We start from the raw sequence: 23,413 nt of genomic DNA, 5'->3' as shown, positions 1-23,413 counted from the left end.
CAAAATAAAAGCTCTAGCACAAATATAGCAATCGATGCTTTCCTCTTTGAAGGACCTTTCTTTTACTTTTATGTTGAGTCAGTTCACCTATCTCTCTCCACCTCAAGAAGCAAACACTTGTGTGAACTGTGCATTGATTCCTACATACTTGCATATTGCACTTGTTATATTTCTCTATGTTGACAATTATCCATGAGATATACATGTTACAAGTTGAAAGCAACCGCTGAAACTTAATCTTCCATTGTGTTGCTTCAATGTCTTTACTTTAAATTATTGCTTTATGAGTTAACTCTTATGCAAGACTTATTGATGCCTGTCTTGAAAGTGCTATTCATGAAAAGTCATTGTTTTATGATTCAGTTGTTTACTCATGTCATTACCATTGTTTTGATCGCTGCATTCATTGCATATGTTTACAATAGTATGATCAAGGTTATGATGGCATGTCACTCCAGAAATTATCTTTGTTATCGTTTACCTGCTCGGGACGAGCAGAAACTAAGCTTGGGGATGCTGATACGTCTCCGACGTATTGATAATTTCTTATGTTCCATGCCACATTATTGATGATATCCACATGTTATATGCACATTTTATGTCATATTTATGCGTTTTCTGGAACTAACCTATTGATGAGATGCCGAAAGGCCAGTTGCTGTTTTCTGCTGTTTTTGGTTTCAGAAATCCTAGTAACGAAATATTCTCGGAATTGGACGAAATCAACGCCCAGGTTCCTATTTTGCCCGGAAGCATCAGAACACCCGAGAGCCGCCGCGAGGGGGCCACAGGGCCCCCAGATGATAGGGTGGCGGGGCCCACCTCCTGGTCGCGCGGCCCTATGGTGTCGTCGCCCCTTCGACCTTCTGACGCCGCCTCTTCGCCTATATAAAGGTCCCAGACCTAAAACCTCGATACGAAAAAGCCACGGTACGAGAAACCTTCCGGAGCCGCCGCCATCGCGAAGCCAAGATCTGGGGGACAGGAGTCTCTGTTCCGGCACGCCGCCAGGACGGGGAAGTGCCCCCGGAAGGCTTCTCCATCAACACCACCGCCATCTTCATCAACGCTGCTGTCTCCCATGAGAAGGGAGTAGTTCTCCATCGAGGCTCGGGGCTGTACCGGTAGCTATGTGGTTAATCTCTCTCCTATGTACTTCAATACAATGATCTCATGAGCTGCTTTACATGATTGCGATCCATATGATGAACTTTGTACCGCTACTAGTTGTGTGCTACTCATGTGATGTTATTAAAGTAGTCTATTCCTCCTGCATGGTGTAAAGGTGACTAGTGTGTGCACCGTGTGGTTCTTGTCGTAGGCTATGATCATGATCTCTTGTAGATTGTGGAGTTAATTATCATTATGATAGTATTGATGTGATCTATCCCTCCTTCATAGTGTAATGTGGACAGTGTGTGCACTATGTTAGTTCTTGGTTTATTTTGCAATGATCTATTATGCTCTAAGGTTATTTAAATATGAACATTGAATTGTGGAGCTTGTTAACTCCGGCATTGAGGGTTCGTGTAATCCTACGCAATGTGTTCATCATCCAACAAAAGAGTGTATGTAGCACATATGAGAAAGAGTTATTTATTATGCGATCAATGTTGAGAGTGTCCACTAGTGAAAGTGTAATCCCTAGTCCTTGTTCCTAAATATCGCTATCGCTGCTTGTTTACTCGTTTTATCGCGTTACTACTGCTGCGTTACTACCGCTTGTTTACCGTCCCGGGCAAAGCACTTTTCTCGTTGCCATTGCTACTGCTTATTTATACCACCTCGTATTTCACTATCTCTTCGCCGAACTAGTGCACCTATTAGGTGTGTTGGGGACACAAGAGACTTTTTGCTTTGTGGTTGCGAGGGTTGCATGAGAGGGATATCTTTGACCTCTTCCTCCCTGAGTTCGATAAACCTTGGGTGATCCACTTAAGGGAAACTTGCTGCTGTTCTACAAACCTCTGCTCTTGGAGGCCCAACACTGTCTATAAGAATAGAAGCTCCCGTAGACATCACCTGGCGCCTCATCCACTACCTTTGCAGTAGTAGTAGATTTCCCAAATAAACACTCAAGAGAAGATCTCTCCATAATGAGTTATAGCAGCAGGCAGAAATAAAATCAGCACAAACAGTAGAAATTTCCCTTACCAATTCCACTTACCAATAGCGCTTCACTCCCTAGGCAACAGCGCCAGAAAATAGTCTTGATGACCCACAAGTATAGGGGGTGTATCGCAGTATCTTCGATAAGTAAGAATGTCGATCCCAACGAGGAGCAGAAGGTGTTGACAAGCAGTTTCGATGAAGGATTCACTGTAAATGCTCACAAACAAGTATTCAGGGGGTTTTGATGTAACAGATGAATAAAGTACGAGTAAGTAAAGTGCGGGAGTAACAATTGCAGCGAGTGGCCCAATCCTTTTTAGCACAAAGGACAAGCCGGTTTGTTTACTTATAATGACCAAACGTTCTCGAGGACACACGGGATTTTAGTCTAGTGCTTTCGCTACATACGGCTAATTAATCTTCATTGTTTTGATAAGTGTTGTGTGGGTGAACCTATGCTAATGTACCGCCCTTCCTAGGACTAATACATACTTGTGATTATACCCCTTGCAAGCATCCGCAACTACAAGAAAGTAATTAAGATAAATCTAACCACAGCCTTAAACTCCGAGATCCTCGCGATCCCTCCCGCATCGATATACCAACGGGGGCTCAGTGTTTCGTCACTCCGGCAACCCCGCAATTGGAAAACGAGTACAAGATGCATTCCCCTAGGCCCATAAAGGTGAAGTGTCGTGTAGTCGACGTTCACACGACACCACTAGAAGAATAACACCACAACTTAAATATCATAACATTGAATACTACTCAACCATACTTCACTACTAACATTTAGACTTCACCCATGTCCTCAAGAACTAAACGAACTACTCACGAGACATCATATGGAACATGATCAGAGGTGATATGATAATGAATAACAATCTGAACATAAACATTGGTTCAACGGTTTCACTCAATAGCATCAATAACAAGTAGAAATCAACACCGGGAGAGTTTCCCCTATCAAACAATCAAGATCAAACCCAATTGCTACAGCGGTGACGAGGTGCAGCGGTGGAGACGGCGGTGATGATGATGAAGATGATGGTGATGGTGATGGAGATGATGTCCAGCTCGATGGCGGTGACGATGGCGTCGATTTCCCCCTCCGGGAGGGAATTTCCCGGCGGATTCCTGCCCGCCGGAGAGCTCTTTTCTCTCCGGTGTTCTCCGCCCCACGGAGGAGGCCGTGGCTCTTCGCGACGTACCCCTTCGGCTTAGGTTTTCGGGACGAAGGTATTCGCGAAGAAAAGGAGGCGAGAGGGGCTGTGGGCCCCCTCCTCACGAGGCGGCGCGGCCGGGGCAGGGCCCGCGCCGGCCTGTGAGGGGGCCCATGGCGGCCCTCCTCAGCTCCCCCTTCCGGCTCCCTTCGTCATCCGGAAAAATAGGAGTTTTCGTGTAATTCCCGTCAATTGTTGATCTTCCGAAATATTGCATTCGACGATGCTTTTTCCAAGCAGAATTCGGCTCCGATGCGCGATCCTCCAATAATCATGAATCATGCAAAATAGATGAAATAACATAAGTATAATCTCCAAACATGAAATATATCAATGAATAACAGCAAATTATGATATAAAATAGTGATGCAAATTGGACGTATCAAGGGGTATGCCCACTTATCTTGTGTGTGTCGACCTCTTGACACCCTTGTTGAACCCCTTGTTGATGTTCTGCATACTTACTCTCGAGTATGTTGAACCCCTTGTTGATCTTATGCATGCACACCCTGAGCATGTATGCCCCCTTGACCATATATATTATCATCTTCTTAGTGGTATGATGATTAACATCATGAACCTTGTTGAATCTTCGAACTTATGTTGATCACATACATGCTTACCCCAAGCATGTATGACCCCCTTTTGACACCGCAATAATCATCTCCTTAGTGGTATGATGGTTAGCATCACGCCCTTGTTGATAGCCTTGTTCTCCACAATAAAACCTTAGGTTGGGAAACCCCGATGTTTTATGTTTTGAAAAGACTTTGAAAACCTTGGGAAGATGTTGTCTTGCCCAAGTGTTGTTTCAAGAGAAAGGTCTTTATGTTTTCAGAAAGTGGTGTATGGCTGGTTATTGGCCGCCAAAGGATGTGTGAGTAACAAAAAAAAATGAATTTTCAAAAGAGCACTGCGTATAAGTGTTCGCCATCACAACCTTTACAGCGCAACCATGACTACCCCAAAGTGAGCACGGGCTTAACTTGACGTTTGTTCTTCTTAGCATGAGGCACCGCACAACTATACAAGGGTACGGTTACCCCCGAGTCCGGGTTGTCGAGTTCAGGACAATAGTATAACGGGAGGCCTTTGGGGCTGACCCGTCCGGAAGACACTATGGGTCTCCTGGCTTGGCGGTGGAGCCACGCTCAAAAGGAGGTGAGTTGCCACGATGCCGGGAAGGTACATACTCCATAGGGTAGGACCTCGTGTTAAGTCGAATGGGCGAAAGGTTATGTCCGGGTATCCGTCGTGGCATACGTCGTTATGCGGGGATGATGCCCACACGATAGGTATCCGGATAGTTGTGGTGAAAGTGTGCAAACTCTGCAGAGTCAAAACTATTCGAATAGCCGCGTCCGCGGTCATGGACGGGATGAGATGGCCATACTTAACCGGGGCTAGTTTTGTTTTAGAAAAGCTTTACAAAGAAAAAGAGAAAGTTGTTTTCGGAGTACCGGAAGGGTACGGGAAAGTGGTTGACCATGTGAAGATGGTCGGAAAGGAAATAAAAAGGGCTACTCCCATCCTAGTGTTTTATGTTGTAGAACTCTTTTGAAGTATCTTCTTTAACAAAGATATAAAGATGTCATAGAACCCTCTTAGTGTCCCCTTCAACTGCGATGTGGGGATGCTATATCCACAAGAGAAACTGATTCTCTTTCACATGCTATATCCACAAGAGAAACTATTCTTCCTCTCTTGTCTCTTTTAATTACCATTGTTAGCACCTTTCTTGATGGTTTGCGAGTACAATTCCAATGTACTCACGGCTTTGTCCCTGGCTATTTACTTGGCCAGACTTGGAGGAATTCGACAGATGAAGAAGGAGTTGACGACGTCTATGCGAGCTAGGAACGTCTTCCCAGTCAGTTGCCTGTAGGGTTATGGCAGATGACTTGGGTTCTACGCTGATTGAAGTGATCCCGCGACTATTATGTAAAGATTGGTCATGTGACCTTATTGTAATTTTCTTATTCCGCTTTGTAATGGATGGTGTAATTTGATATCAGTTCGGTTATGTGTTCACGACACACTGATCATGGGATCGTGAACTGTATACATAACAGGGTATTTCGGACCGTTAGTCCGGGGTCCCCACATTCCCCGGCAGATTTCAGCCTACCGGAGAGCTCCTTTCTCTCTGGTGTTTTCCGCCCCGCAGAGGCGACTGTGTCTATTCTCGATGATCCCCCCACCTTAGGGTTTTCGGGAGATGAAGTACGCGAAGGAGAGATGGCCGAGGGGGGTCGTGGGCCCCCTCCCCACATGGCGGCGCGGCTAGGGTGGAGCCCGCGCCGGCCTTGGGGGGGGGGCCATGGCGGCCCTCCTCGGCCTCCCCTTTTGGCTGGCTCCGTCTTCTGGAAAAATAAGAGCTTCGGTATATTTTCCGTCAATTGTTGATCTTCAGAAATATTGCATCCTGACGGTGCCTTTTCCAGCAGAATTCTGACTCCGGTGAGTGATTCTCTAATAATCATGAAACATGCAAATAGGTGAAATAACATAGTTATCATCTCTAAATATGAAATATATCAATGAATAACAGTAAATTATGATATAAAATAGTGATGCAAAATGGACGTATGAATCATCACATGACAAGTGTTCCAGATTTCACTATTAGTAACCTTTTAATGTTTCACTCATAATTTTTATCCATCAAATCATGACGACTTTCCGAGACCATGTTTGTACATGCTAGGCTCGTAAAGTTTAACCTTAGTACTCGTATGTGCAAATCTGGCTTACACCCATTGTATGCACACGTAGAATATATAACACCCGATCATCACGTGATGCTTTGAAACGACGAGTCTTAACAACGGTGCATACTAAGGACGATCACTTCATGGATATGCGAATATCGTTAGTGCCCAACTAGTTGGAGGATTGGGACGCCTGGCGTCTTCAACCTTCATACATTCCCATAAAAATTATGAGTTTATGTAGTCTCACTAGATTATATTCTATCATCTTGCAATAAGGTCTTAGATATCACATATATCTCATACCTTGCTTATTTCTGAAAACAAAATTTCCAGCTCCTTACTTTTTAAATGGATTTGAACTTCAAGTTTCACGGAGACAAGATGATTTTAGGTACTAATTGAAACCATTGCTCTTTGAATCAACAATGTGAGGTTTACTAAAAGTTTGCAATATGACTTAATCATTTCTTGATTCTTTAACAATACGGTACCAGTTCGTAAAGTTTCTTATCAGATTTAACAATATTTCTATCTCAATTACAAGACTAGCGCATGGTAGATAACGGATACCAATTCTACAAATTTAATTCAAAATACTATTTAGTTCATGATAATTAGTTCATGTTTTAATCTAGTTACTAATGAACTCCCCTTAATACAATATCCATCATAGTTGTTTAGTGGCACACGATCCATATCCACTACACCAAAATCGATCATCACGTGAGATGATGTAGCTTCAATGGTGAACATCAACATGTTGATCATATCACCCATATGACTCGTGTTCAACCTTTCGGTTTCCTGTGTTCCGAGGCCATGTCTATACATGCTAGGCTCGTCAAGCAAACCCAAGTATTTCCGCGTGTGCAACATGGCTTACACCCTTTGTATGTGAACGTAGAATCTATCACATCCGATCATCACGAGATGCTTCAAAACGATGAATTTTAGCAACGGTGCATACGAGGGGAGAACACTTTATTATCTTGATATTAATGTGAGGGATCATCTTATAATGCTACCATCGTGATCTAAGCAAGATAAGATGCATAAAGGATTAACATCACATGCAATTCATAATATGTGATATGATATGGCCTTTCTTTTTGTGCTTTTGATCTCCATCTCCAAAGCACACAAGCATGATCTCCATCATCACCAGCATTGCACCAAGGTCCATGGAGCCGCTTCATGGTTGTCCACCATCCATAGCAACTATTACAACTACTAACTCATAGTAATGGAATATGGAATAAAGCTATTACATGGTGAATAGACACGCATGTCTTAAAAAAATTAAAGACAACCATTAGGCTCCTGCCTGTTGCCACAATACAATAATAAAAATCTCATACATCAAATATAATCATCACATCATGGCCAGATCACATCACCAAACCCTGCAAAAACAAGTTAGACGCCTCTAATTTGGTTTGCATATTTTACGTGGTTTAGGGTTTTTGAGTAAGATCCAATATACCTACGAACATGAACCACAACGTTGATACTAATATTGTCAATTGAAAGAGTAAATTGAATCTTAATTATGGTGGGAGAGACAGACACCCGCAAAGCCACTTATGCAATACAAGTTGCATGTCAAGCATGGAGCAAGTCTCATGAGACGCGGTCATGTAAAGTTAGCCCGGGCCGCTTCATCCCACCATCCCGCAAGATGCAAAGTACACTAATTAAAAACAACAAGAGCATCAACGCCCACAAACCATTGTGTTCTACTCGTGCAACAGATCTATGCATTCACACGGCTCTGATACCACTGATGGGTTCGTTGCATGGAAAATAAAAAAATTCTACCGTGAACATGAACAAAAACCAAGATCCAATCTAGGAAGAAGCAAGATCTAATCTACCAAGATCGAAGCAACGAGATGTATGTGAGACTAACCCTCGAAGATTCCAAAGCCTACGAGATTAGATCTCATTGTTGATGTAGTCGATCGTCCTGTGCTGCAATCCGGCAGCACTTCCGTACTCGGTCGTGCGTACGGTGTCGATGAAGCCCGTCCTCTCCCCGTTCCAGTGGGCAGTGGAGATGTGGTAGATCCCCTCGGAATCCCAGCAGCACGACGGCATGGTGGTGGTGGTGGAGGAGAAAATCTGCAGGGCATCGCCAAGCCGGAGCAGATGTGTAGTGGAGGAGAGAGGGGGGCGCCAGGGCTGGGGTTTCAAGGGTGTCCGCCCCTGCCCCCTCCCCTCTTTATACAGGGGGTGGGTCAGTTTGGGTGGCCCCCCAACCCCCTAGATCCATCTAGGGCTAGCGGCCAAGGAGGGGGGGGGGAGTTTTCTTCCCCCCAAGTTGATCCCCCTAGGGTTTTGGGAAACCCTAGTGGGCTGTCCGACTTGGGCCTTGAGGGGCATGTGCCCCTGGCTCATTAGGTGAGGGTGCATCCCCTCGGCCCATGCTAGGCCTCCTAGGGTCGTGGTCCCACTGGTGGGACCCCCGGAACCTTCTAGAACCTTCCCGGTCTTCCACCGGAAAAATCCCGAACTTTTCCGAAACCTAGAAATCAACTTCCCTTATATGAATCTTATTCCCCAGACCATTCCGGACCTCCTCGTGATGTCCTGGATCCCATCCGAGACTCCGAAAAAACTTCGGTCTCCATCTCATATTCCGAATCTACTTATGCGACATCGAACCTTAAGCGCGTCACCCTACGGTTCGTGAACTATGCGGACATGATCGATACTCCTCTCCGACCAATAACCAATAGCGGGACCTGGAGATCCATAATGGCCCCCACACATTCAACGATAACTTAGTGATCGATTGAACCATTTACATACGATACCGATTCCCTTTGTCACGCGATACTTTACTTGTCCGAGGTTCGATCATCGGTATCTCCATACCTAGTTCAACCTCATTTCCGACAAGTACTCTTTACTCGTACCGTGGTATGTCATCTCTTGTGACCTAGTCACATGCTTGCAAGCTAATTAGACAACATTTCACCGAGAGGGCCCAGAGTATATCTATCTATCATCGGGATGGACAAATCCCACTCTTGACCCATATGCCTCAACTCATACTTTCCGAATACACAATCCCATCTTTATAACCATCCATTTACGCAATGGCGTTTGATGTAATCAAAGCATCCTTCCGGTGTAAGTGATTTACATGATCTCATGGTCGAAGGACTAGGTAACTATGTATCGAAAGCTTATAGCAAGTTGAACTTAATGACTTGATCTAATGCTATGCTTACTATGGGTGTGTCCATCACATCATTCACCTAATGATATGATATTGTTATTAATAACATCCGATGTTCATGATCAGAAAACCATGATCATCTATTAATCAACAAGCTAGTTAAATGAGAGGCTTACTAGGGACTCTGGTTGTTTACACAATACACATGTATTAATGTTTACGGTTAATACAATTATAGCATGAAGTGTAAACATTTATCATGAACACTAAGATATAACAATAACTATTTTATTATTGCCTCTCGGGCATATCTCCAACACCCTGACATCCACAAACCGAGGTCACATCAACGAGCACCACCAGCTACCACAAGACTCTCCAATTGGTGCCGACTCCAAGAACGAGGCCCTAAGGGGTGAGTGACGCGTGACGCCACCCTCATCTGATCCCGGCCGGGATCTAAGGTTTCCCCCGGGGTTCACCCAAGTTGAAGGAGAATGCAACCACCTCAACGACGCCTTGAAGAAGAGAGTGGTGCCAACGAGCGTCGTTGTCGTTTCTCCTGGCTAGAGGCCGGAAGCAAGGCCTTAGCCCGGCGTTGCATCGTCCACCACCGGATCATGGACCAACTGCGCCACCACTGCCACTCCATGCCCAACGCTCGCCAGCACCCTCTCGCTGCAAACGACCCCTCCACCTCTCATCGTTGCTGTTCACCATGGGCATAGCTGCAAACCACCTCGCGCCCAAACTGCACATTGCGCCCACCGCAGCGGCGCCGCCGCGCCGCCTTTCCTGGAACCGTGGCACACGGCCACACCCATCCGACGCAGCACGCCCACCGGGAACTCTCCCGGCAGCCACCGCCGACATTGGCCAGCCGACGCAGAAACGGCCGCCACATCTAGATTGGAGTGTGCGAACGCCCGATCGCCCGATCGTCCCGGGACCGCCGCTCCAGCGTCCTGCGCCGGCGCACCTGCCGATGTAGATATATTATAAGGGAAGTACACTGAAATGTGCAAATGTAGCTCGGGCTACATGTAGCTCAAGTTTCTTGAAAGAAATGATCAAAATTGCATATTAAAGTTTTTAAAGCATCTGGATATAGACACTCATTCATTCTTTAAATTGTAAAATATGAACTCCAAATAACTTGTATTCTAGGCCACACGAAAATGGCAAAATAAAATTTGCATCGTTCAACTATTTGAGATCTCACTTTTTTTTGTCATTGTTGCACAACCTAAAATACTCCCACCGTCTCTCATGAATCTTGTCTGAAATTTGTTAAAATTTGAATATACATAGATGCTATTTAGCGTTAGATACATCTAAATTTAAATAAATATCAGATAACTTTCATGTGAGGAGGTAGTATAAGGTATGTAGAGTTGAGATTGTGCATGTTGGTTGAATACATTAGTATCTAAATGTACAAAAAAAAGTTCCATAAATTTATTTAAAAAATTAGATGCAGCTTTTGATTTTTTCTTCTTCTTCTTCAAATAACGAGCTAGAGCTCGAGCCGCACTCGGAAGCATATGGAGTAGCATATGTGATTCGACCGTTTCAGCAAGCATCCGAATTCCCAAATGTTTAACCTTGAATCAGGCACACACGATTTTTTTTCCAGACGATCACTTGGATCGGATTTCATTATCCAACCATAACGAAACAGAGGTTTATCATGCAGCAGCATGATATTTACATCACCCATAGCACTGTAACAGAAACTAAAAACAAAAATAAAAACGCCGCCTAAAGCTAGCGAAAGACAGACGGAGGAGTTTCATTACACGGGGCCGAACACAAACAACAATATAAGCAACCAACATAAGCAAAAGCTTCACACTTTGAAAGCTAACAGGGACCATTATGAAGGATTTTGAAATCTTTTTGTCAGCAACCACTGGGAAGATCAATCATGTTCCTCCAGCTCCATTCCATCAGGAGGATATGACATCTCTGATCCGGAGAGGACGTTGTGTTTGCCCAGAGCCACCAAAAGCAGCACCCATATTTGTTGCACTGGCAAGTCGCAGCAGACCATCAGCTCCCACGTGTAAATCCTCAGCATCCTTCTCGTCATGAAGACCTGTCCAGTATTTCATAAAGACGGTAGAATAGCTGATTAGCTCCACAGGATTATTGATCAATTTATGCTCAAAGCATGCACGATTTCTAAGCTTCCAAATCAGGCACACACGATTAGGTAGCGGTGGCGATGGAGATGGTGGCGCTCAGGTAAGCAATGCACTCGGTGGGCAGGCTGAGGAAGGTGTCCATGAACGCGTCGCCAATGGGATCGAGGACGGCCACCCCGACCAGCTTGCACCTCCCTTCGCCGTCCAGCCTTTCTCCGGTCCCGCGTCTTATGGCTCCGCTGGACTCCTCGGACGTGAGCGTTGTGTCGACGAACAAGGGCGGCGCCTGGTAGATGCTCCCGACCGAGAAGCAGAACCTCGACCTGAACTTGAGGTCAACCTGAAACGAGCACACACATATATATACATAACGCTGGTCATTACATGATCGCTTTCTATGACTGTTCAGATTGTAAGCAAGAACTTGTCGATCATACTCTGGTGACCGGGAAACTACCAAGTACCAAGCTATTGGTAACATCACAGGGATGCAGAGGATGCAGTGCTGTCGTTACCTGACCAGTCGTCCGGTCGATGGTCCCGCGCAGAGCCTCGGGCAAGATGTCGATCTTGAGGAAGGGCGGCAGCGGCAGCCCGAGGAACCTGGTGGTGGCGCCGGACATGGCCGGGATGTACAGGCTCGCCACGTCGAAATCGACGAGCACCGTGCCGTCCGCCGTGCCAACCTCCGCGCCGCGTCCGGCACCCACGCCGCGGCCGCCCTGGGCGTTGTACGCGAAGTCCGGGTACCTGGAGATGCCGAGCCGGCAGCCGTCGCGCGTCAGGAACTCCACGCTGAAGGACGTGCCGGCCTCGGGCGCCGCGACGGCAGCGGTGGATTGCTGCTCGCCTTGGCCGGTTGATGATACCGTGACCGCGTGCTTGTTGCTGCGTCGTGGATGTAAGAGCCTTGGCCGCGAGCCGAAGCCAGAGGCGCGAGGTTTCTTTGGATTTGAGAGTGTTTGCGGAGACGGGAGGCTCCAGGAGGAGGTGCTGATACCGCCGGGCGTTGCCATTTGGGTTTTGGAGCATGCGCGCGCCGCTGCAGCGATGGAGAAGAGGGACCCGGTGCGGCTTCCCAGGTGTGGCTGTGCGATGGACCTCGGTAGCCTTATCTCTTGCTTTTACCTTTCCTTTTTACAGTACTCTCCTCAATCTATTTTGATTTAAAATTAATCAAATTTAAACCACGCTACTGAAGTCATCACTTTTATTATGGATTGGAGAGTAGAAAAAAGGGAAGAGCCAACACATATTAGATGGGTCTGCCCGCTGAGTTTGTTCACCGAGCTAAACAGAACAAAATAAACATAGTTTTTTTTTACGAATAGGACACTGGCATTGAAAGGAACAACGAACAGTACAAAGCGCTAAAAAACGAAAAATACAACAAGATCCTTGAGAAGCCCTTCATCTTCAACCTCTAGACCGTGTCGATGGCGCGCGGCCGCTGCCGCTCCATCCTGAGTCGGCTTGACGTCGTTGGTTGCGAACGGGAAGTCGCCGAACCAGTCAAGAAGACCACATTGGTTCCGAAGACGAAGAAGAAGGATGAACTGCCGCTGTATCTCCTTGACGATCCTAAGATCCCCACAGCCATACGAAAACCTTGAAGATGACACCACTCCCACAAGCCTCTCGACGTTGCCGCCAAGATGAGATTGAAGCCAGGGAGACCTTATTGCACGAGGCGACGCCACTACCACCTGAACGCCGCACCTACAAACTTTGACCCTAAAAACGGAGAACAGAGCCCACAAAACAGGGGGTGGAGCCCTCCCGCCGACGAGGGCCGCGATCCACCACACCCCATGGCCCGAAGGCCACAGAGGCGGGGCAGATCAGCGGCGGCGCCGGCAGGAGGCGAGGAAGACCTAGATTGCTTCTGTCGCGAGAGCCTCACGTCGTCGTCAGCCAATACCAAAAAAAAAAAAAACATAGTTGATGTCTGAAATAAATCAAGCAGCTGGAGATGGCCTTCCACTTGTCCCACAATCTTCTAATTAAGAGTCCGTGGGAGGTTGGAAAGTACTGAGAAGATCCTCAAACTCGAGCGTACCTTGAATTTTGTTGGTTGAAGTTGAACAGTAGGTTTTTCCACCGCATAGTTTTCATTATTTTCTTTTAGGAATTTTTTTGAAAATTCTACAGAAGGAGCTAGAGGATAGCACCTGAAGAAAGCTAGCTAAGGCTAACATGAAGAAAAAAAGACTATTCTGAACACCCAAAGCTTTGGGAGAGGCGTTTTGGGACTCAGGTCCAGATGATCCTGTTATCTGTGCCGACGATTCTAGTGTTGGGATGCGTGACTGCACAGTGCATGCCGCGAATACAGCGTGCGGAAATCCAACGTATGGAGGGAATACGTGGGGTAGTAAATGTGGTGGGCCTTGTGGAAACTGAGACGGGGTTGCGGCCGTTTGACGGAGCTGCCGTGCTGGACCAGTGGAACATGATAGGCCTACGACGCAGGGTGGTACAGGTTCCGGCTGGACCCGACCACATCTCCTGCTTTCTTCCTCGCCTGCGGCGGCCGGGGCGATTCTAGAGAAATCCGTGCGCGTGGCAGTTTGGGCGGTTCTCTATATTGCATCGGCGCGGCTCTGCTACTTTCTCCTTTTGCGTCCGCGCGGCTGCGGCCGATCCCCAAGTGACGGACACCAGTGGGGAGGAGGGGATTTCTTCAACAAGCCACCTCTTGAACTCACTGAACCCCTCGATGGCATTGACAACATGCTTTACAGAGATTCTGGAGGTGAACTGCCTATCACGGTGCTTGGACTCGCCCTTGCTGCCTTCTCTCGCAGCATCGTCCATGCAGCCTTCCGACGCAGCCGACATTACCTGACCGCATGTTTGTGGTTGATTCAGCATGCATGCAAAGGGGTGAAGAAACAGAAGCATCGCTGCATCTAGGAAAAAGACAGAAGAGCAGGTTGTAAGTACCTCAACTGGATTATGATGCAGCAGCCGATGCTGGCGGAAGAGGCTCGACTTTGCTCAAATCTGAAGGTTGGATTAGAACTGGTGAGCAATGGGGAACACTTTTAACTAGGTAGCCATTGCCACGCACACAGGCAGACCGTCATTCCAGCATACATAATCTGGTAACAACATGCAAACATAGAGTTGATCACACACACTACCTAATACTGCAATTTAATTTCCTAGCGACAGTTCAGTCGCGCACGGGGTGGTTAAGATCGGCTAGCCCATATGAGTTGGAGCAGAACAACTGCCAGAACGGCGAAGGTTGCCACTGTGTGGGTGACCAGCAGATTCAGCCTCGGCAGGTGCTGAGCATTTGTAGGGGCTGGTGCTTGGGGGTGACGTGCTGAACCTACCCGGCATTGGCACCGACGAGCTGTGCATATCCCTCCCTCCAGTCTGCGTACAAACGGATGGCGCCCATAATCAAGATCCAGAGCGGCAAAGATGAAAGGGGACAAAAGCGATGAACACGTGATTTAAGAACTAGGTCAGGGATTGGAGCCTCACACTGAAATATCAGCACCTGTAGTACCTAGTGTCGGGGCGGGTTCCTTTTCGCGCCACAGATGTCGAGATCCGGCAGTCGCAATATGGGGAAGGGATGAGCGGCAGCTGGTCGTTGGCGTCGCCGCCGGGACCTCCGTTTCCTACAGGAGCTCCATAGCCTCCGGTGGCGCCCGACTACGATGAAGCGGAGCAGGCCATGGATCTGGGACTTGGGGTGGGGGCTCGGTAAGAAATCGGAGGGGCAGAGATTGGGGAAAAAGGTTGGGGGAGACTGATGCGGCGGTGAATATGTGTGCACACAAAAAGAAAGAACCATGTGCCAAGACGCGTGGCCGCGGCATGTCGCCCTGGCCGTCCACCACGGTCCATATCGTCTGCCTAGCTCTTGGACCGAGCACGGGCAACGGCCAACTGGGCTTCATTAAACGTCGATGCGTGGGCCAGCACACTGTTCAAAAATAAGCATACGGTAGGTAATACACCGTGCTATACTCTCTGACACCCAGATCCCGAGAAATTTCAGTGGTCCGGATATCAGGATCATCTGGACCTGGGTTTCGTTTTGAATTTCCGCAAAGCTTTATGCTAGAATCTCTCTTTCTCGTAGCCCTATGAAGGAGCAAAGCTATCTGACTTTTGAAAGTGCTTCTACCCTTGTAAAGATTAGGTACCATTCCCTTGAGGATAAAATCATTTCTACTCGTCCAAATGGCCTAGCAAATAAGTATGATGATCTCCACAGAAAAAAAAAGTTGCCTAATAGCTTTCTTGAGACTATAAATATAGTCAATTACTATAAAATGTTGCATAAGATTATCAGGAGGTCTTCAATCAGGAAAAATATAATTCTATAACATAGTGGCAAAAGGGCATATGAAGAAGAGACAGGGGTGTAAACGGATCGGATCGGATTTCGGTCATACCATATCCTTTACCATATTTTTTTTTCGGATTCGGATCGGAGCGGATACTGATCGGTTTCGGATTTGAATGCAGATATACCGGACTGCAGATTCGAATTGGAAATACGGTGGACTCGGACTGGAAACAAAAATAGTCGGATATATGCTCTCATCGATACATAGTTATAGTTGCTGCAAATTTTGAGAGATATTTAAACTTTCAGTCTTGTGTAGTTAAGAAAATAGACATAATGCGCTGAAACTCAATCATTGGTAGAAATTTAGAGCTAAACATGGTCCCCAAATGAATTTGGTAAGTCAATAGTTACTAACCTTGCAAGATTGGCCTTGGCTTTTAACTCAAAAATCGGATTATCCGGTCTAAAATCTTTGGATTATCCTAATTAAATTTCGGATAATCCATATCCACATGCTATTTGCTAAACCATATTGATACGTCTCCAACGTATCGATAATTTCTTGTGTTCCATGCCACATTATTGATGTTATCTACATGTTTTATGCACACTTTATGTCATATTCGTGCATTTTCTGGAACTAACCTATTAACAAGATGCCGAAGTGCCGCTTGTCGTTTTCTGCTGTTTTTGGTTTCAGAAATCCTAGTAAAGAAATATTCTCGGAATTGGACGAAATAAAAGCCCGGAGGCCTATTTTCTCACGAAGCTTCCGGAAGTCCGAAGGAGAGACGAAGAGGGGCCACGAGGGCGCCAAACCCTAGGGCGGCGCGGCCCCCCTTGGCCGCGCCGGCCCGTGGTGTGGGCCCCCGTGCCGCCTCTTGACCTGCCCTTCCGCCTACAAATAGCCTCCGTGACGAAACCCCCGCACCGAGAGCCACGATACGGAAAACATTACCGAGACGCCGTCGCCGCCGATCCCATCTCGGGGATCCCGGAGATCGCCCTCCGGCACCCTGCCGGAGAGGGGAATCATCTCCCGGAGGACTCTACACCGCCATGGTCGCCTCCGGAGTGATGAGTGAGTAGTCTACCCCTGGACTATGGGTCCATAGCAGTAGCTAGATGGTTGTCTTCTCCCCATTGTGCTATCATTGTCGGATCTTGTGAGCTGCCTATCATGATCAAGATCATCTATATGTAATTCTATATGTTGCGTTTGTTGGGATCCGATGAATAGAGAATACTTGTTATGTTGATTATCAAAGTTATGCTTATGTGTTGTTTATGATCTTGCATGCTCTCCGTTATTAGTAGATGCTCTGGCCAAGTAGATGCTTTTAACTCCAAGAGGGAGTACTTATGCTCGATAGTGGGTTCATGCCCGCATTGACACCGGGACAGATGACGTAAAGTTCTAAGGTTGTGTTGTGCTGTTGCCACTAGGGATAAAACATTGATGCTATGTCTAAGGATGTAGTTGTTGATTACATTACGCACCATACTTAATGCAATTGTCTGTTGCTTTGCAACTTAATACCGGAGGGGTTCGGATGATAACCTCGAAGGTGGACTTTTTAGGCATAGATGCAGTTGGATGGCGGTCTATGTACTTTGTCGTAATGCCCAATTAAATCTCACTATACTCATCATGATATGTATGTGCATTGTCATGCTCTCTTTATTTGTCAATTGCCCAACCGTAATTTGTTCACCCAACATGCTGTTCGTCTTATGGGAGAGACACCTCTAGTGAACTGTGGACCCCGGTCCAATTCTCTTTACTCGAAATACAATCTACCGCAATACTTGTTCTACTCGTTTTCTCTGCAAACAATCATATTCCACACAATACGGTTAATCCTTTGTTACAGCAAGCCGGTGAGATTGACAACCTCACCGTTTCGTTGGGGCAAAGTAGCTTGGTTGTGTTGTGCAGGTTCCACGTTGGCGCCGGAATCTCCGGTGTTGCGCCGCACTACATCTCGCCGCCATCAACCTTCAACGTGCTTCTTGGCTCCTCCTGGTTCGATAAACCTTGGTTTCTTTCCGAGGGAAAACTTGCTGCTGTGCTCATCATACCTTCCTCTTGGGGTTGCCCAACGAACGTGTGAAATACACGCCATCAAGCATATTTTCTGGCGCCGTTGCCGGGGAGATCAAGACACGCTGCAAGGGGAGTCTCCACTTCTCAATCTCTTTACTTTGTTTTTGTCTTGCTTTATTTTATTTACTACTTTGTTTGCTGCACTAAATCAAAATACAAAAAAATTAGTTACTTGTTTTACTTTACTTAATATCATGCATGTTTTTATTTCACTAGTTTGGCATAATGTACAAGAGTGAGCTTCTTATTCTATTTCCTGATTTAAAACATGGATTGTTTGATGCGAAAATTAAAAAACCTATGGAATCTTATTTGCATGCTGGTAGTAATATTAGTATGAACGCTTTGAACACCATTGTTGATAATGATATAGAAAGTTCTAAGCTTGGGGAAGCTGGTTTTCATGATATTTTTAGTCCCCCAAGCATTGAGGAGAAAATTTTCTTTGATGATACTTTGCCTCCTATTTCTGATGATGATAATGATAGTGGTCTTTTGATGTCACTTACTGCTGAGAGTAAATTTTGTTGTGATTATACTATGCCTCCTACACTTGATGAGAATAATAATGATAGCTACTTTGTTGAATTTGCTCCCACTACAACTAATAAAATTGATTATGCTTATGTGGAGAGTAATAATTTTATGCATGAGACTCATGATAAGAATGCTTTATGTGATAGTTATATTGTTGAGTTTGCTCATGTTGCTACTGAAAGTTATTATGAGAGAGGAAAATATGGTTGTAGAAATTTTCATGTTACTAAAATGCCTCTCTATGTGCTGAAATTTTTGAAGCTACACTTGTTTTATCTTCCTATGCTTGTTACTTTGCTCTTCATGAACTTGTTTATTTACAATATTCCTATGCATAGGAAGCATGTTAGACTTAAATGTGTTTTGAATTTGCCTCTTGATGCTCTCTTTTGCTTCAAATACTATTTCTTGCAAGTGCATCATTAAAACTGCTGAGCCCATCTTAATGGCTAAAAAGAAAGAACTTCTTGGGAGATAACCCATGTGTTATTTTGCTACAGTACTTTGTTTTTATTTGTATCTTGGAAGTTGTTTACTACTGTAGCAACCTCTCCTTATCTTAGTTTTATGTTTTGTTGTGCCAAGTTAAGCCGTTGATAGAAAAGTAAGTACTAGATTTGGATTACTGCGCAGTTCCAGATTTCTTTGCTGTCACGAATCTGAGCCCACTGCCCTGCAGGAAGCTCAGAAAATTATGCCAATTTACGTGCATGATCCTCAGATATGTACGCAACTTTCATTCAATTTGAGCATTTTCATTTGAGCAAGTCTGGTGCCATTTTAAAATTCGTCAATACGAACTGTTCTGTTTTGACAGATTCTGCCTTTTATTTCGCATTGCCTCTTTCGCTATGTTGGATGAATTTCTTTGATCCACTAATGTCCAGTAGCATTATGCAATGTCCAGAAGTGTTAAGAATGATTGTGTCACCTCTGAATATGTCAATTTATATTGTGCACTAACCCTCTAATGAGTTGTTTCGAGTTTGGTGTGGAGGAAGTTTTCAAGGATCAAGAGAGGAGTATGATGCAACATGATCAAGGAGAGTGAAAGCTCTAAGCTTGGGGATGCACCCGGTGGTTCACCCCTGCATATATCAAGAAGACTCAAGCGTTTAAGCTTGGGGATGCCCAAGGCATCCCCTTCTTCATCAACAAATTATCGAGTTCCTCCCCTGAAACTACATTTTTATTCGGCCACATCTTATGTGCTTTTTCTTGGAGCGTCGTTTTGTTTTTGTTTTTGTTTTGTTTGAATAAAATGGATCCTAGCATTCACTTTATGGGAGAGATACACACTCCGCTGTAGCATATGGACAAATATGTCCTTGGTTTCTACTCATAGTATTCATGGCGAAGTTTCTCCTTCGTTAAATTGTTATATGGTTGGAATTGGAAAATGATACATGTAGTAATTGCTATAAATGTTTTGGGTAATGTGATACTTGGCAATTGTTGTGCTCATGTTTAAGCTCTTGCATCATATGCTTTGCACCCATTAATGAAGAAATACATAGAGCATGCTAAAATTTGGTTTGCATATTTGGTTTCTCTAAGGTCTAGATAATTTCTAGTTTTGAGTTTGAACAACAAGGAAGACGGTATAGAGTATTATAATGCTTTCAATATGTCTTTTATGTGAGTTTTGCTGTACTAGTTCATCCTTGTGTTTGCCTCAAATAACCTTGCTAGCCTAAACCTTGTATCGAGAGGGAATACTTCTCATGCATCCAAAATACTTGAGCCAACCACTATGCCATTTGTGTCCACCATACCTACCTACTACATGGTATTTTCCAGCCATTCCAAAGTAAATTGCTTGAGTGCTACCTTTAAAATTCCATCATTCACCTTTGCAATATATAGCTCATGGGACAAATAGCTTAAAAACTATTGTGGTATTGAATATGTAATTATGCACTTTATCTCTTATTAAGTTGCTTGTTGTGCGATAACCATGTTTACTCGGGAACGCCATCAACTTGTTGTTGAATTTCATGTGAGTTGCTATGCATGTTCGTCTTGTCTCGAAGTAAGGGCGATCTACACCGAGTTGAATGGTTTGAGCATGCATATTGTGAGAGAAGAACATTGGGCCGCTAACTAAAGCCATGTTCCATGGTGGAAGTTTCAGTTTTGGACAAACATCCTCAAATCTCTAATGAGAAAAGAATTAATTGTTGTTGAATGCTTAAAGCATTAAAAGAGGAGTCCATTATCTCGTTGTCTATGTTGTCCCGGTATGGATGTCTAAGTTGAGAATAATCAAAAGCGAGAAATCCAAATGCGAGCTTTCTCCTTAGACCTTTGTACAAGCGGCATAGAGGTACCCCTTTGTGATACTTGGTTAAAGCATATGTATTGCGGTGATAATCCGGTAGTCCAAGCTAATTAGGACAAGGTGCGAGCACTATTAGTACACTATGCATGAGGCTTGCAACTTATAAGATATAATTTACATGATGCATATGCTTTATTACTACCGTTGACAAAATTGTTTCATGTTTTCAAAATCAAAGCTCTAGCACAAATATAGCAATCGATGCTTTTCCTCTATGAGGACCATTCTTTTACTTTCAATGTTGAGTCAGTTCACCTATTTCTCTCCACCTCAAGAAGCAAACACTTGTGTGAACTGTGCATTGATTCTTACATACTTGCTTATTGCACTTATTATATTACTCTATGTTGACAATATCCATGAGATATACATGTTACAAGTTGAAAGCAACCGCTGAAACTTAATCTTCTTTTGTGTTGCTTCAATACCTTTACTTTGAATTATTGCTTTATGAGTTAACTCTTATGCAAGACTTATTGATGCTTGTCTTGAAATGCTATTCATGAAAAGTCTTTGCTTTATGATTCACTTGTTTACTCATGTCATACACATTGTTTTGATCGCTGCATTCACTACATATGCTTTACAAATAGTATGATCAAGTTTATGATGGCATGTCACTCCGAAATTATCTTTGTTATCGTTTTACCTCGCTCGGGACGAGCGTAACTAAGCTTGGGGATGCCGATACGTCTCCAACGTATCGATAATTTCTTGTGTTCCATGCCACATTATTGATGTTATCTACATGTTTTATGCACACTTTATGTCATATTCGTGCATTTTCCGGAACTAACCTATTAACAAGATGCCGAAGTGCCGCTGTCGTTGTTCTCGCTGTTTTTGGTTTCAGAAATCCTAGTAAAGAAATATTCTCGGAATTGGACGAAATAAAAGCCCGGAGGCCTATTTTCTCACGAAGCTTCCAGAAGTCCGAAGGAGAGACGAAGAGGGGCCACAGGGCGCCAAACCCTAGGGCGGCGCGGCCCCCTTGGCCGCGCCGGCCCGTGGTGTGGGCCCCCTGTGCCGCCTCTTGACCTGCCCTTCCGCCTACAAATAGCCTCCGTGACGAAACCCCCAGCACCGAGAGCCACGATACGGAAAACATTACCGAGACGCCGTCGCCGCCGATCCCATCTCGGGGATCCTCGGAGATCGCCTCCGCACCCCGCCGGAGAGGGGAATCATCTCCCGGAGGACTCTACACCGCCATGGTCGCCTCCGGAGTGATGAGTGAGTAGTCTACCCCCGGACTATGGGTCCATAGCAGTAGCTAGATGGTTGTCTTCTCCCCATTGTGCTATCATTGTCGGATCTTGTGAGCTGCCTATCATGATCAAGATCATCTATATGTAATTCTATATGTTGCGTTTGTTGGGATCCGATGAATAGAGAATACTTGTTATGTTGATTATCAAAGTTATGCTTATGTGTTGTTTATGATCTTGCATGCTCTCCGTTATTAGTAGATGCTCGGCCAAGTAGAGTAGATGCTTATAACTCCAAGAGGGAGTACTTATGCTCGATAGTGGGTTCATGCCCGCATTGACACTCGGGACGATGGATGTAAAGTTCTAAGGTTGTGTTGTGCCGTTGCCACTAGGGATAAAACATTGATGCTATGTCTAAGGATGTAGTTGTTGATTACATTACGCACCATACTTAATGCAATTGTCTCGTTGCTTTGCAACTTAATACCGGAGGGGGTTCGGATGATAACCTCGAAGGTGGACTTTTTAGGCATAGATGCAGTTGGATGGCGGTCTATGTACTTTGTCGTAATGCCCAATTAAATCTCACTATACTCATCATGATATGTATGTGCATTGTCATGCTCTCTTTATTTGTCAATTGCCCAACCGTAATTTGTTCACCCAACATGCTGTTCGTCTTATGGGAGAGACACCTCTAGTGAACTCGTGGACCCCGGTCCAATTCTCTTTACCGAAATACAATCTACTCGCAATACTTGTTCTACTCGTTTTCTCTGCAAACAATCATATTCCACACAATACGGTTAATCCTTTGTTACAAGCAAGCCGGTGAGATTGACAACCTCACCTGTTTCGTTGGGGCAAAGTAGCTTGGTTGTGTTGTGCAGGTTCCACGTTGGCGCCGGAATCTCCGGTGTTGCGCCGCACTACATCTCGCCGCCATCAACCTTCAACGTGCTTCTTGGCTCCTCCTGGTTCGATAAACCTTGGTTTCTTTCTGAGGGAAAACTTGCTGCTGTGCTCATCATACCTTCCTCTTGGGGTTGCCCAACGAACGTGTGAAATACACGCCATCACATATCCGGAGCACCACTTCAAAATCGAATATCCTTATCCGCTGGATTCTTTAAAATCGGATATGGATACCTTAAAACGGATTTGGCGTCGATTTTGGTGCGAAAATTATTCTATCCGTTTACACCGAAGAGATGACTTCTCGATTCCAGACGAGCACCATTGCATATCTCGCAAGAAAAGTTAGGCATGAAAAAGTTCTTCCTCCACTGCCTAGTATTCAATCTATCTTGCAGCAGGATTTCCAATTCCATTTTTAGCCCTGAAAATAATGTGTTGCCCCTACCCAACTTGTAAGCCGTAGCCACTTTGAATTTTGTATCACTTCCAAAAGCAAGCCTTTTATCATTACTAGTTGAGACATGAACCTCATTAAGAAGATTCTGTAATTGATTAAATTCAGAGAGAGCTTTAATAGATAGAGGCTGATGGAAATGGTCCT

General features: G+C 45.1%; 1 protein-coding gene across 2 annotated transcripts; it reads right to left on the bottom strand.

The window, feature by feature from the left end:
* Nucleotides 1–10,778: 10,778 nt before the first annotated feature.
* LOC124688220 lies at nt 10,779–12,469 on the bottom strand. Of its 2 annotated transcripts, none has more exons than XM_047221931.1 (3): nt 11,896–12,469; nt 11,446–11,720; nt 10,779–10,858 (listed from the first exon to the last, which is right to left on the bottom strand). In XM_047221931.1, coding segments are annotated over exons 1-3 (777 nt in total). In that variant the 5' UTR covers nt 12,397–12,469; the 3' UTR covers nt 10,779–10,857. The 2 variants fall into 2 exon arrangements, with proteins under 2 accessions (XP_047077887.1, XP_047077886.1); XM_047221930.1 differs by lacking the exon at nt 10,779–10,858 and adding an exon at nt 10,971–11,331 and having other exon boundaries at nt 11,443–11,720.
* Nucleotides 12,470–23,413: the final 10,944 nt, after the last annotated feature.

Source organism: Lolium rigidum, chromosome 2 (assembly GCF_022539505.1).
Source record: "Lolium rigidum isolate FL_2022 chromosome 2, APGP_CSIRO_Lrig_0.1, whole genome shotgun sequence".
NCBI lineage: Eukaryota > Viridiplantae > Streptophyta > Magnoliopsida > Poales > Poaceae > Lolium > Lolium rigidum.
Note: the sequence above shows the minus strand (reverse complement) of the source record. Positions and strands in the feature narration are given on the sequence as shown.